This window comes from Phocoena sinus, chromosome 3 (genome assembly GCF_008692025.1).
Source record: "Phocoena sinus isolate mPhoSin1 chromosome 3, mPhoSin1.pri, whole genome shotgun sequence".
NCBI lineage: Eukaryota > Metazoa > Chordata > Mammalia > Artiodactyla > Phocoenidae > Phocoena > Phocoena sinus.
Window position 1 is genome coordinate 117,326,534 of NC_045765.1, and position 14,997 is coordinate 117,341,530.

The following is a 14,997-nucleotide window of genomic DNA, read 5'->3' on the forward strand; positions in this document are numbered from 1 at the left end:
GCACGAACCCGTATCCCCTGCATCGGCAGGCGGACTCCCAACCACTGCACCACCAGGGAAGCCCTAAATATACTTTTAAAATAAAATGAAACAGTATCTGCATGGAATGCTGACAAAATGTTGAAACAGGATGACTGATACATAGGGATACATTATACTTGCCAGTCTACCTTTTTAAATGTTTGAAAACTTTCACATTAAAAAGTTTAGCAGAAGAAGTCTGTATGAGAAAATCACAAAAAGTAGAATTAAAAGACAACAATCTGAGAAAAAAAAATTTGCAACTCATATCACAGACATACAAAACAGAGAGTTCCTCCAAATCTACAAGACAAAGATCAACAAACCCAATTGAAAAATGGGTAAAGAGTATAGAGTCACGTCAAAGGAAAGGAAATACAACTGGTTCTTAAGCATATGAAAAGATGTTCAACCTTACTCATAAGAAATTAAAAACTATTCCAGGATACCACTTTTTAACCAATCAGATATGGCAGAATACACCGCCTCTGTTGTCTACTATCATCTAAGGACTACTGGTCTTCAACTGTCCCTTAGAGAATATAGATTCTAATTTTTCCATAGTGTTGTTCTATAGTGTAGTAACTTATGATGATTACCAGAAACAAAAACAAGAGGGTGCTTAAGAAACTTACAACACAGTGGCTGGTAACTGAATCTGCAGTCAGGCGTCCCTGAGGTAGTGACGACTGAGCTAAAGAAGTCTGTGTTTTGCAAGGGAATGTTTCATAAATGAAGAAACAGCAAAAGAAAAGCCTGGGACATGAGGAGTACGGTGCATTTGAGAAACTGAAAGATGGTCAATATGGCTAGCGAGGCAGAGACCAGCACAAGATGAGATTAGACACAGAAAACAGCCAAACAAAAACAGTGGCTTAGAGGTTCTGGCTTTATTCCTAAGAGCAACGGAAAACTTTAAGCATTATGATAATGGTAGTGATGATATCACTATTACCATTTTACACAGCAGGGAACTCATTCAGAGAAGTGAAGAATCTTGCCTAAGATCCCACAGCTGTTAAGTGGTACAGCCAAAATCCACATCTGTATGATGCTTTCAGCTTAATTTTTAGCCAATGACACTGAGCTGGGAATGGGTTTTCTGATTAATATCCATCAATTTTCACCTAGAACTGGTTGAAAGTAAAAATCCAAAACTGGTTTTATCTGGATTATTTATGGTAAAAAGTATTAGAGCTATCTTTTTTTTTTTGCGGTACGCGGGCCTCTCACTGTTGTGGCCTCTCCCGTTGCGGAGCACAGGCTCCAGGCGCGCAGGCTCAGCGGCCATGGCTCACAGGCCCAGCCGCTCCGCGGCATGTGGGATCTTCCCGGACCAGGGCACAAACCCGTGTACCCTGCATCGGCAGACGGACTCTCAACCACTACGCCACCAGGGAAGCCCCTATCAACCACTACGCCACCAGGGAAGCCCCTAAGAGCTATCTTTATATAAAGAGCCTAAAGGAAAAAGAAAAATAGATCCGTTAAAATATGGCCGTCTTACTTGCTTAATGATTCCATCTTACCTCAGAGGTATATTTTTGACAAGCATCTCTTAAAGTGAGTGAACTTTTTTTGGCAGGAGGAACATGGTCACTTTCATCAAGCCTACAGTGAAATCTCTTCCTAGATACAAGATCCAAATTAGCAGGAGGCTTTTTGGAATCATCTCTTCCAGAATTAGATAAACACATGTCATCCTGACCAGCTGAAGTTACTGGAAAACTGATACTGCATAGAAAATACACACACATTAAATTAGTTATTTTATGAGGTTAAAGCCTGAGCTATTCCAATGAAAACTGCCAAAACACTTCAAAGTAACTAATATATACATGGCCATGGCCACAAAAATGTTAGTTTTGAGCTCCATTCATACTTAAAAACTCACAACTTAAGTTCCATAATATTGAATTAAATCTGAGGCATAAAAATAATGTTTTCTTTGTCAGTAAAGTTAAATTTTAGTCTAAAATGTCTCTTCCTAATATAAAAGGCTTCAATTTCTAATGTTACTTGATAGACAATAAAGCATCTTAACCAATGACTATTAAAATACAACTTAAGAATTCTACAGCAAAGAATTAAAATAAATATCAAAAATATTTTAAAATGTATCCTTTGTACTATTTTTGCAACTTTCTGTGAATGTATATTTATTTTAAAAATATATAAATGTATACAAAGTAACCTTTAACAGATGCTATTTTATGATTCAGATTGCTCAATTTTTTTAGCTTTCAAAATACTTAAAATGCCAACAAAGTTTCATACAAAAGTATTATATTATACATTTAAATGGCATCTTTATCAGATATAAAATCAGTAATTTCTTCTCTAATTTACCACATAATTACTAAATAAGATCTCCATGACAATTACAAATAATGTTGGTGAATGGCTTGTTCAATCAATACTATTCAATTCATAAAGCACCCCTACCCCGTAGCAAAAACAGTTTAGTTGATTCATTACCTCATGTCCCCCCTTTCTTCTGTATTCACTGATTTGACCAATATGGGGGCTGGCAGTAAAGGGTTTGGCATTAACTGCATAGTGGTATCAGCAAATTCTTCTACTGCATTGGTTGGGATTTCCACCAGAGTTAAAATGAATGCTTGTTCATCCTCACCTTCTTGATGTACATTAGCAACTAGATTCATTATCAAAGTTTAAAAGTTAGTAATGAAAAGCTGAACCATGAAATGACAGAAAATCATTAATTTATTTCACTTCTAAAACGTCTCATGACAACTTATCCCGAAGAATAAAAAACTAAATTATACCCCTCAAGAAACAAATAAATAAAAATTTCGTAAAGGATAAAGATGATTCACTATGGAGATTTATAATTCCTTTTTTTTTAAGATTTATAATTCTGAATAACAAAACTTATATACAAAATACTTCAAGTTTTTTTGTTTTTTTAATTTAAGGCCAACATAGACCAACAAAAACTGCTTTGTTTTTCCATAGTCAAATGGGCAATAAAAAACATACTATTAGGTTCTAAGACTCTACTGAAGCAGATTATCATACCTGTTAGGTCTTGAGGATTGTTTATATTCTCTTGTTGGACTTCTGGAATACTACACTGCCATAAAAAATTAAAATGAAAGAGTGAGGTTGACCAAATCTCAGTTTTAAAAAGTTTTCCTGACAATGTGATACTGTGAACAGTTATTGTTTCAAAAGTCAACAACTTATCTAACCTATATAAAGAATTTTTCAAGTGTTTTGAAACTTTTAGTTGTACCAATAAAATTTTGATTCCTTTAAATAAACACATATATATACACAAGGGAATTATGACTAAATTGTTAAATACGTGTAGGCTATGAAATGATTTTTGAAGTAACAGAAAAGGGAGATCCAAACACTTCAAACTTCTCTCTATCCCCATCACAGCAGCCACTGTACCATTAGTAGGTGACATGTATATGGAAGCAAACTGGTCTCCTTGCCCCCAGCATGGCTCCCTCCAATCTGTTTTCCACAAAACTGTAAACATTGTTTTCTCTCAAATGCAATTCCAATTGTAATTCGCTACTACTTAAGATCTTAAAACTTTCACTTTGCAACCAACAATGTCAGTAATTGACTCAGGCAAGAATCATCAATGCATACTAAATTACTTACTAAGTGGAAAAGATGCAATTATAATGGAGAAAACTGGTAGGTACCATTTTACCCAAGTGATCAGTCAGCAACACCAATAATGGGAAAAACCAACATTATGTGTCCCCTGATATGATGCAAAAGAAGAGCAAAACATCACCTACGTAGTACTCTTGCAAAAAAAAAGTTTAACCTGAATCTAATAAGGAGGAAGCAGTAAAAGAAATCCAGATTATAGACTAACTTGGACTCTTCTAAAATGTCAAGTACAGAAAAGAGGAAAAAGGGCAAGAGGACTACTCTAGATTAAAAAAGTAAGAAGAAATGACAGCTAAATGCACTGTAAGAGGTTTGGTTGCAACTGTATATTACACATTATTATTAAATCAATGCTAGGTAGTATGGTAATACTGAGTGTGGTAATGGTATTGTCATTTTTCTGTAAGAGAATATCCTTGGTCTTAGATACAAGCTGGAGTATTTGTGGGTGAAGACTCATGTCTACAACTTACTTTCTGATAGTTTAGTTGTTTTAAAGTACCTACCAAGATGGAGAGCAACACAGAGAGAAAATAACATTTAGAGCTAGGTATGCACGCAAATGAGGCAAAATGTTAACAGATTTCTATGTAAGATTCTTGCAACTTTTCTCTAAATTTGAAATTATTTCAAAATAAAAAGTAAAAATTAAAAAGTTGGGTGGTAGGGGAAAATCCCATAACTTTGGATGTAACCCAAACTCCTTAGCAAGCCATAAAAATTCATTTTATGATCTGTCCCCAGGCTACCTAACTTCATCTCTAAGCACTTTCTTCATTTATATTCCACTCATAGCTACTTATACAGTCCCTGAGCATGTCATACTGTTTCACACTTGTTCTTTGTACATGTTCCTCTCTCTGTAACTGGCTAATTCATACTTGTTCTTCCAGATCAAGGATTTGCTCAGTGCTGGGTGCACATTAGAATAAGCTGGGGAACTTTAAAAAAAAAAAAGCTAATGCCTGGGCTCTGCCCACTGCCCCCACCAGATTAGTTTCGCTGGTTTGGGTTGAGGGCCACTCCAACTGAGTCTCACACAACTCTCTTTCATAACACCTATCAGACTGAGTTTAACCATTCATTTACTCACCTGTTCCTCACAAGGTTGTGTTCCAAGTATCTCACATAGTATTGCACACGCAACATCTCAATAAACACTTGCTCTGAGAATGAACTTCTCAGACCCAGGGGCTAAGAAGCAAGAGTTCTCTCTGTACAAAACACTTCCTTTTTCAAAGCCTTTACAACAAAGCTAGGTATTGGTTATTTTATCTCTATGTTCCAGAGAATAAAAACATATTCAATACATTCTTGCAAAGGCAAAATTATAGGGAAAGAAAAATGGTTGTCAGGGGTGGGGGGTGGAGAGAAGGAGTAACTAAAAAGGACCCTGGAAAAGTTGGGGAGTGATGGAATTGTTCATGTATTGGTTATATGATTATAAATGTTTATGAAAATCTGTAGAACTGAACACTAAGAAGGATAAAGTTTATTGTGTGTAAATTAGAACTTAACGTTTTAAATAAGGAATAAACAGCTGGCCACCCCGTTATATTTTACATTCTTTTACCTCTGGCACATGAAGTATAAGCACACTGTCTCCGTTAGAGTCCTTTTCCAGGGGCTCTTCGACAGAACTCTCACCAAGACCCATACCCAAACCAAGTGTGTGGGGCATTGACTCAGACGAAACAACAGGAGCAACTGAAGACAGCTGAACCTCTGCAGACCTCCCTTCTTCATCTTCATCTCTGAAAGACAGATTAGTATGTATCTGAAATCAAGGAGACAACCACAGAACTATGTTTAAAGCTAGGTATGTCAAAGTTCATCTAATTTAATGGTTTTCAAACTTTTAAGATAGATTTAATGCAACCGAACAAATTCTTACAGCTACTGCTTATGCCTATAGTTGACAAAGAATATAAATCAAATCCCAGAATATCTTTCCTCTTTTACCTTCCAGTTAGGCGTGTTTCTTGTGAAATACTGGTTTCTTCAATACCGTGTACAGATGCCAATTTGCTCTGCTCCTTACTCTCTGCTGTTGTAACTGATTCAAGGTTTTTATCTTCTAATTCTCTCCCTTTAGAAGCATTTTTCTCAGTTTCTTAAATAAAAAATACATTTAAAATATAGCCCAAAATAGTAAAGTCAAAATCTCCATATTAGAAACATATTCTGTTTTCAAAGATCACTACATAGTGGCTCTTCCAAACTTCCCTTAATCCAAAAAGCAAGCTTATTCACATGGCAAAAAGGTGGTCTGGGTCAATTACACTTTTTAACATAAATGAGATAATTAACGAGTTTGCACTGCACATATTTCACTCCTGGCAGCCACAGCTATTGTATCTCTACTTCACTGTAATAGCAGTATAATCAGAAACCCATATACAGAAGAGGTTTAGAGGTGGGTACACATGAGGCCTGGCTGGTTCCACCTTGGGGGAAGTGTTGGGGAGGGAGCTGTTCTGTAATGAATAATGTCAAAAAGCGGAAGAAAATAACGTCTGTATAAAAGAAGTAACTGGGGTCTGCACACTGAGAGACCTTCCGGATACCGATCAAGCCAAAGTAATGAATTAACTAATTGAACCACAGGAATTGTTGGCTAAAAGAAAATCCCAGGGATCAAGAACCCCAAAACAGGGAAAAGATGATGCTAACCATCCAGATCTTCTACATATGGGGTTGAATATAATCCAGGCAGCCTACCACTTACACTGCTTTTCCTGCTCCCACTAGTACCCTTGGGACCTTGGCAGGGAGGGGACATGGAAAATATAGTGAGGATATTGAGAAAATGAAGTAAGAGCACTATGCAGTCATACGGAAAGATTTTTTTTCAATATATTAATGTTTAAAAACAGCACTAACGGGGCTTCCCTGGTGGCGCAGTGGTTGAGAGTCCGCCTGCCGATGCAGGGGACGCGGGTTCGTGCCCCGGTCTGGGAAGATCCCACATGCTGCGGAGCGGCTGGGCCCGTGAGCCATGGCCGCTGAGCCTGTGCGTCCGGAGCCTGTGCTCCGCAATGGGAGAGGCCACAACAGTGAGAGGCCCGTGTAACGCAAAAAAAAAAAAAAACAAAAAAAACAGCACTAACATATAAAGAACTCAATAATAAAAAGACAAATAACTCAATTCTAAAATGAGTGTAGGGACTTCCCTTGCGGTTCAGTGGTTAAGACTCTGCCTTCTAACATAGGGAGTGCGGGTTTGATCCCTGGTCGGGGAGCTAAGATCCCACATGCCTCACAGCCAAAAAAAAAAAAAAAAAAAAAAAAAAACCAAAACAGAAGCAATACTGTAACAAATTCAATAAAGACTTTTTTTTTTTTTTTTTTTTGCAGTACGCAGGCCTCTCACTGTTGTGGCCTCTCCTGTTGCGGAGTACAGGCTCAGCGGCCATGGCTCACGGGCCCAGCCACTACACGGCATGTGGGATCTTCCCAGACCAGGGCACAAACCCCCGTTCCCTGCATCGGCAGGCGGACTCTCAACCACTGCGCCACCAGGAAAGCCCTCAATAAAGACTTTAAAAATGATTCACATCAAAAAAAAAAAAACCTTAAAAAATAAAATAAAATGAGCATAGATCTTGAGAGACATTTCTCTAAAGAAGATATGCAAATAAGCACATAAAAAGATACTCAACATCATTAGTGAACAGGGAAATGCAAATCAAAACCACAATGAGACACCGCAGAAATACAAAGGATCACAAGAGACTACTACAAACAACTATATGCCAATAAAATGGACAACTTGGAAGAAATGGACAAATTCTTAGAAAGGTATAACCTTCCAAGACTGAACCAGGAAGAAACAGAAAATATAAATAGACCAATCACAAGTAATGAAATTGAAACTTCAATTAAAAATCTTCCAACAAACAAAAGTCCAGGACCACATGGCTTCACAGGCAAATTCTATCAAACATTTGGAGAAGAGCTAACACCCATACATCTCAAACTCTTCCAAAAAATTGCAGAGGAAGGAACACTCCCAAACTCATTCTACAAAGTCACCATCACCCTGATACCAAAACCAGACACAGATATCACGAAAAAAGAAAATTACAGGCCAATATCACTGATGAACATAGACGCAAAAATCCTCAACAAAATACTAGCAGACAGAACCCAACAACACATTAAAAGGATCACCCACCATGATCAGGTGGGATTTATCCCAGGGATGCAAGGATTCTTCAATATATGCAAATAAATCAATGTGATACACCATATTAACAAATTAAAGAATAAAAACCATATGATCATCTCATGAGATACAGAAAAAGCTTCTGACAAAATTCAACACCCATTTATGAAAAAAACTCTCCAGAAAGTGGGCATAGAGGGAACCTACCTCAACATAATAAAGGCCATATACAACAAACCCACAGCAAACATCATTCTCAATGGTGAAAAACTGAAAGCATTTCCTCTAAGATCAGGACCAAGACAAGGATGTCCACTCTCACCACTACTACTCAACACAGTTTTGGAAGTCCTAGCCACGGCAATCAGAGAAGAAAAAGAAAGAGAAGGAATCCAAATTGGAAAAGAAGAAGTAAAACTGTCACTGTTTGCAGATGACATGATACTATACATAGAGAATCCTAAAGATGCCACCAGAAAACTACTAGAGCTAATCAATGAATGTGGTAAAGCTGCAGGATACAAAATTAATGCACAGAAATCTCTTGCATTCCTATACACTAACAACAAAAGATCAGAAAGAGAAATTAAGGAAACAATCCCATTTACCACTGCAACAAAAAGAATAAAATACCTAGGAATAAGCCTACCTAAGGAGGTAAAGACCTGTACTCAGAAAACTATTAAGACACTGATGAAAGAAATCAAAAATGACACAAAGAGATATACCATGTTCTTGGATTGGAAGAATAAATATTGTCAAAATAACTATACTACCCAAAGCAATCTACAGATTCAATGCAATCCCTAGCAAATTACCAATGGCATTTTTCAGAGAATTAGAACAAAACATTTTACAATTTATATGGAAACACAAAAGACCCCAAATAGCCAAAGCAATCTTGAAAAAGAAAAACGGAGCTGGAAGAAACAGGCTCCCTGACTTCCAACTATACTGCAAAGCTACAATAATCAAGACAGTATGGTACTGGCACAAAAACAGAAACATAGATCAATGGTACAGGATAGAAAGCCCAGATATGAACCAACACACCTATGGTTACCTAATCTATGACAAAGTAGGCAAGACTATACAATGGAGAAAAGACAGTCTCTTCAATAAGTGGTGCTGGGAAAACTGGACAGCTACATGTAAAAGAATGAAATTAGAATACTCCCTAACACCATACACAAAAATAAACTCAAAATGGATTAAAGTCCTAAATGTAAAATCAGACACTATAAAACTCTTAGAGGAAAACACAGGAAGAACACTCTTTGATATAAATCACAGCAAGATCTTTTTTGACCCACCTCCTAGAGTAATGACTATAAAAACAAAAATAAACAAATGGGACCTAATTAAACTTAAAGGCTTTTGCACAGCAAAGGAAACCATAAACGAGACAGAAAGATAACCCTCTGAAAGGGAGAAAATATTTGCAAACGAAGCAACTGACAAGGGATTAATCTCCAAAATATACTAACAGCTCATGAAGCTCAGTATCAAAAAAAAAACCAAACAACCCAATCAAAAAATGGGCGGGGGCTTCCCTGGTGGCACAGTGGTTGAGAGTCTGCCTGCCGACGCAGGGGACACGGGTTCGTGCCCCGGTCTGGGAGGATCCCACATGCCGCGGAGCGGCTGGACCCGTGAGCCATGGCCGCTGAGCCTGTGCGTCCGCAGCCCGTGCTCCACAACGGGAGAGGCCACAACAGTGAGAGGCCTGCGTACCACAAAAAAAAAAAAAAAAAAAAATGGGCGGAAGACCTAAATAGGCATTTCTCCAAAGAAGACATACAGATGGCCAAGAGGCACATAAAAAGACGCTCAACATCACTAATTATTAGAGAAATGCAGATCAAAACTGCAATGGGGTATCACCTCACACCGGTCAGAATGGCCATTATCAAAAAATCTACAAACAGTAAATGCTGGAGAGGGTGTGGAGAAAAGGGAACTCTCTTGCTCTGTTGGTGGGAATGTAAATTGATACAGCCGCTATGAAGAACAGTATGGAGGTTCCCTAAAAAACTAAAAATAGAACTACAGTAAAACCCAACAATCCCACTACTGGACATATACCCTGAGAAAACTATAATCCAAAAAGACACATGCACCCCAATGTTCATTGCAGCACTATTTACAATAGACAGGACATGGAAGCAACATAAATGCCCACGAACAGATGCATGGATAAAGAAGATGTGGTACATATATACAGTGGAATATTACTCAGCCATAAAAAGGAACGAAATTGGGTCATTTGTAGAGATGTGGGTGGACCTAGAATCTGTCATACAGAGTGAAGTAAGTCAGAAAGAGAAAAATATTGTATATTTTAATGCATATACATGGAATCTAGAAAAATGGTACTGATGAACCTATTTGCAGGGCAGGAATAGAGACGCAGATGTAGAGAATGGATGGACGTGTGGACATGGGCGGGGGGGCAAGCGGGGGTAGGATGAATTGGGAGATTGGGACTGACATATATACACTACCATGTGTAAAACAGATAGGTAGTGGGGACCTGCTATATAGTGCAGGGAGCTCAGCTCGGTGCTCTGTGGTGACCTAGATGGGTGGGATGGGGGTGGGTGGGTGGGAGGGAGGTCCAAGAGGGAGGGGATATATGTATACATATAGCTGATTCACTTCGTTGTATAACAGAAACTAACACAACATTGTAAAGCAATTATACCCCAATTAAAACACACACACACACACACACACACACACACACACACACACACACACAATGAGATAGCACTTCACACCCACTAGGATAGCTATACTCAAAAAGACAAATAATAACAAGTGTCTGGGAGGATGCAGAGAAACTGAAACCCTCACCGAATGTTGGTGAAAATATAAAATGGTGCAGCCACTTTTGTAACAGTTTGGCAGTTCCTCAAAAGGTTAAACACAGAATTACCACATGACCCAACAATTCTACTTGTAGGTATAAACTCAAGAGAAATAAAAATATATGTCCAAACAAAAACTTATAAATGACTGTTCTTAGCAGCATTATTTATAATACTCAAAAGTTGAATATACTAACCATTGAATTGTACACTTTGTTTTTTCCTTTTTTTATGGCCACTCAGTACAGTTTATGGGACCTTAGTTCCCTGACCAGGGATCGAACCCGTGCCCCTGCAGTGGAAGCGTGGAGTCCTAACCACCGGACCACCAGGGAAATCCTGACTTGTACACTTTAAATGGGTGAATTCTATGGTATGTGAATTATCTCAAGATATGTTATTTTTAAGAAGTGCTGAATAGTATATATGATATAGGATACATGTATTTTTGTCCTTGCTGAAAGGAATATACATGTGTATACATATATATGTATGTGTGTATGTATATATATGGGTGCTTGTATGTATATACACACACCCTTATTTAGATGCATATGTGTATAAAACATTTTTAGAAGTCTACAATAAAAACTGACACTGGAAATGGGATTAGGGGCTGGGAACCAAGAGGGAGGTTTTAAAATTTTTGACTTTTGGGTACTGTCTTATTTTTTGCCATATGCAATGTATGCCTAAGAGATGTTTGCTTGAGTATTCATGTATAAACACACACAGAAAAAAATATATATGAAGAGAAAGTTTGATCACGTAAATATAGTGAAAGGGTAATAATTAGTGAAACTAGTTGGTGGGTTTATGGGTATTTATTTTACAGCTCATTCTACTTTCTGTATGTTTTAACTTTTTAATAGTTAAAATAATTGTAACAACTGAATATTCCATTTGAAATGCTAATGAAATTTCTTGGGTCAATGTAATTTTGTAACTTTCAGGGGAACAATAAAGTTTACCTCTTTGAATTTCCACTTCTTTAGTTACAAACAAACTGGGAACTTCCCGATGAGCACCAAACCTGCTGGTCCCTAAAATTTTCTTAAGATTTGGCTTAGGCTTGGCAAATCTACTTCTCATTCTCAAATTACTGGTCACTTCTGAAGTTGTCCTAGAAAGAGATGGGAAGAAAGAGAAATTAATCAACTGTGTAAGAATTCTCTCAGGATTCTGTGTAAGAATCTGGACCATGTCTGTAAAACTGGGACTATATTTACATAAAACTGTTTCAATAATGCTTAAAACACCCACTGTGGTAATTTTAATATGCAAACCATTAAACTAAAATCAAAATCTGCTAAACCTTACTTTAAAGCGTGAAAAATTAGCACTGCCCACCTTACATTTATTTGTTACTCAAAGCTATTGGCCAAATTGATGGTTGGTTTATATATATTTATTAATTGAACACTAATTTATTTTGTAAAACTCAAAAAACAATAATAGTTTAATAAAGCAAAATAAACCTGGACGATATAGAGGTTTCCTTTACTTCTTCCATTAAACCAATTTCTTCTTTAGTACTTTGTTCATCCAATATAATCTTGTTTTCTTCTACTGATGGAGATGCACTATGGATAGGTGAAGAATGTTCCTGACATTCATGAACAATTTTGAGATTTGTACTATCTGGGCAAAAAGGAATATGGGTTTTATCGTTTGAATGAACATCAGGAAGTACACATACTCCTATTGCAGAAAAAAAACAGAAAATTAAAATTGACCAAATACAAACAGATGTCCAAATAAATCCTTCAACATGCAGCAACGGTAAAATTCTATGTTATTTTTATTTTATTTTATTTTATTTTTCTGGCCGCACCACGTGGCATGCAGGATTTTAGTTCCCCAACCAGGGATTGAACCCGTGCCCTCTTCAGTGGAAGCGGGGAGTCTTAACCACTGGACCGCCAGGGAATTCCCTAATTTTTTTTTTTTTTTTTGAGTAAACAATGTGTTAAAGATTTATTCAGTTCATTAGGAGAGGACTAGCAGAATGATAAAATGGGTAAAACACATTTGAGAAACTATCTATGTTATTTTTAAAGTCTGCTCTTTTTGGCTCCAAGTTTAAATTTATGACCTCATATTTCATGCCAGAGATTTGACATGTGCTAAGTTTAATAATTCTTATAGACTGAAACTTTTCTGTTATTATAATTAAAAATAAATCTTTTTGTTACTTTCAGTAACTATATAACCTCAGATGAATTTCCAGATAGGATTATCTTCATTTATAATTTTTTAAAACCTGTATTTTACATTCTAGATATTTGTGACAGGCTACAATGCGATACTCTGCCATTGAAAAAGGAGCCCTATAAGGAACACAAATCAGAGACTTTCCTGATAAATATACAGTTATGCGCCAAGAAATCTGACACTTAAAACAAATGGCAGGTCACTCATCAGCAGTTAAAATGATTAACAGGATTATAAGTAACATGATTATCCATTTAATGTAAAGTAGAAGGTACTTTGATAGTAAAGGCCATAAGCCGAAAATAAAATACTAAGAGTCTGGGTTGACATATTTTTTGGCTCAGTCCAAACTAACAGAATAGTCTAAACTAAATTATCTCAATAACTAATATTGCCCCTTCATACTGTATTTGACTGTCATGTAATTGTGAAGACTATCTAAAGCAGTGGCTCCTTCACTAAAGAAGCATGTGTGAAAAGATCAGTGGTCAAGGAGTTCAGTTAACCAATGATGTTTATGATGATAAAGGTAGAGGATTCACTAGATTAACTATTCTACAAATACAAATTATCCTTAATAAACCCAGTGCACTATATGGAAATGGAGGCCATTAGAGGGCTAAGTAAGTAGTAAGTAGGATGGATCAATGCATACATATTACCTTTTCTGGAAAAATAACACAGTGATACCAACTTCAAACATAAAAGGCAGATATTCACTTAATATTCAAATATGGGTATATTTCTTAAAAGTTGGATTTTAAAGGTTTCTTTTTCTGGTAGGACTTATCTTTTATTCTTACCATCACTCTGTTCTGTACTGATCTCTGACTGCAACACCAGACCTCCCATTGTAAGTAAAGTTATGGCAGCTTCAGTGCTTCCATCGTTGGTACCTTGTGAAAAAAACCAGATCAACATTAAAATAGAAAAATGAATCGGGAAATTTATGTTTGGTTGCTTAGAAAAGAATTTTAATTTAGGTGTTTATCCTCTAGTAACAAGTTTCAAAACCCTCCATACCACTAACCCCTTACTAGGGTAGTGTTTCATTCAGCTTATATACTATAAATAGAGCATCAACTGTTGACTTTTACTCACTGAAAATGCCTCCTTCTCGTTAAATAACTTAATACCTTCAAAGGAAAGACATTTGTGCATATCAGAGAAAATAAATACTTCTTTATCAAACATTTAATCACTCTCTAAAGTAGCATTCCAAGAACCCAAATTTCTTCTGGAGATAACATATTCAAACTGCTGGATCTTTTCATTCAATTCTCCAGCAAACTGACTCATTTACTAATTACCACCACTATTAAATCACTCTGTTCGTTGGTGTTAACCAAGTATTTTTAGCTGTTTCCTTATTAACCGTTACCTGTTTCAGCTTGGGAATGTTCACCTGTGGTCATTTCCTAAAAGAGGAAAAGAAAAGTAATAGCTTAGGTATTTTCCCAAACACATGTTCCATATCTCAAAGCACTACATTTTACAGGTCTTTCTATGCTTTTGGTTACAGTGGAGTGGAAATTTATAATTATTCATAGAATTTCATAAACAAGAACAGAAATCATTTAAAAGCCAAATATTTTCATCTCTTGCTCCTTCTTTTACCTTTTGCTTGTATTATATGCAAATTTTAATTCTGATCATATGCAACAAGCATCTGCCTTTCTTATTTCTTCAATTTCATAATCCTTCAACTTTAGTCACATCTGCTGCTAGCTTTGACTCAATGGAAACCAAGGTCTGAACAATATCACAAGTTTTTTACACTACTAGGTGGCTTAAAAATTAAATGAATTTTAATAAATTAAGACGTTATAGGATCTATGTCCAGCATGACAGCATGAGGAGCTCTGCTGACCCTCTCCCCAATGAAACTGGTAAAATTTATTAAAGAACCACCATTTAAAGCCTCTGGAAATGGTCCTAAGGGCGTAAGATGCACATATATTCGATAAAATTGTTGAAAATTCAGTAACAAAGGTGAAAGTCTGTGGTATTTGAGCTAAGACTGCTCTCTCCCTCCTTCCAGCTCAGTGAGGTAGACTCCACCTC

At 36.7% G+C, this 14,997-nt stretch overlaps 1 protein-coding gene across 4 annotated transcripts in view; it reads right to left on the minus strand.

The window, feature by feature from the left end:
• The window catches only part of BDP1 (B double prime 1, subunit of RNA polymerase III transcription initiation factor IIIB), an 89,339-nt gene that overhangs the window by 13,764 nt on the left and 60,578 nt on the right, over positions 1–14,997 (minus strand). For 3 of the 4 annotated variants that reach the window (XM_032626740.1, XM_032626739.1, XM_032626742.1), the window contains 9 exons: positions 14,315–14,351; positions 13,737–13,829; positions 12,198–12,420; positions 11,691–11,842; positions 5,644–5,794; positions 5,255–5,435; positions 3,064–3,118; positions 2,500–2,677; positions 1,551–1,755 (listed from right to left, as the gene is read on the minus strand). In XM_032626740.1, coding sequence (XP_032482631.1) covers positions 1,551–1,755; positions 2,500–2,677; positions 3,064–3,118; positions 5,255–5,435; positions 5,644–5,794; positions 11,691–11,842; positions 12,198–12,420; positions 13,737–13,829; positions 14,315–14,351 — 1,275 coding nt within the window. The remainder of the gene's footprint in view (positions 1–1,550; positions 1,756–2,499; positions 2,678–3,063; positions 3,119–5,254; positions 5,436–5,643; positions 5,795–11,690; positions 11,843–12,197; positions 12,421–13,736; positions 13,830–14,314; positions 14,352–14,997) is intronic. The other variant, XM_032626741.1, reaches the window with a different exon arrangement.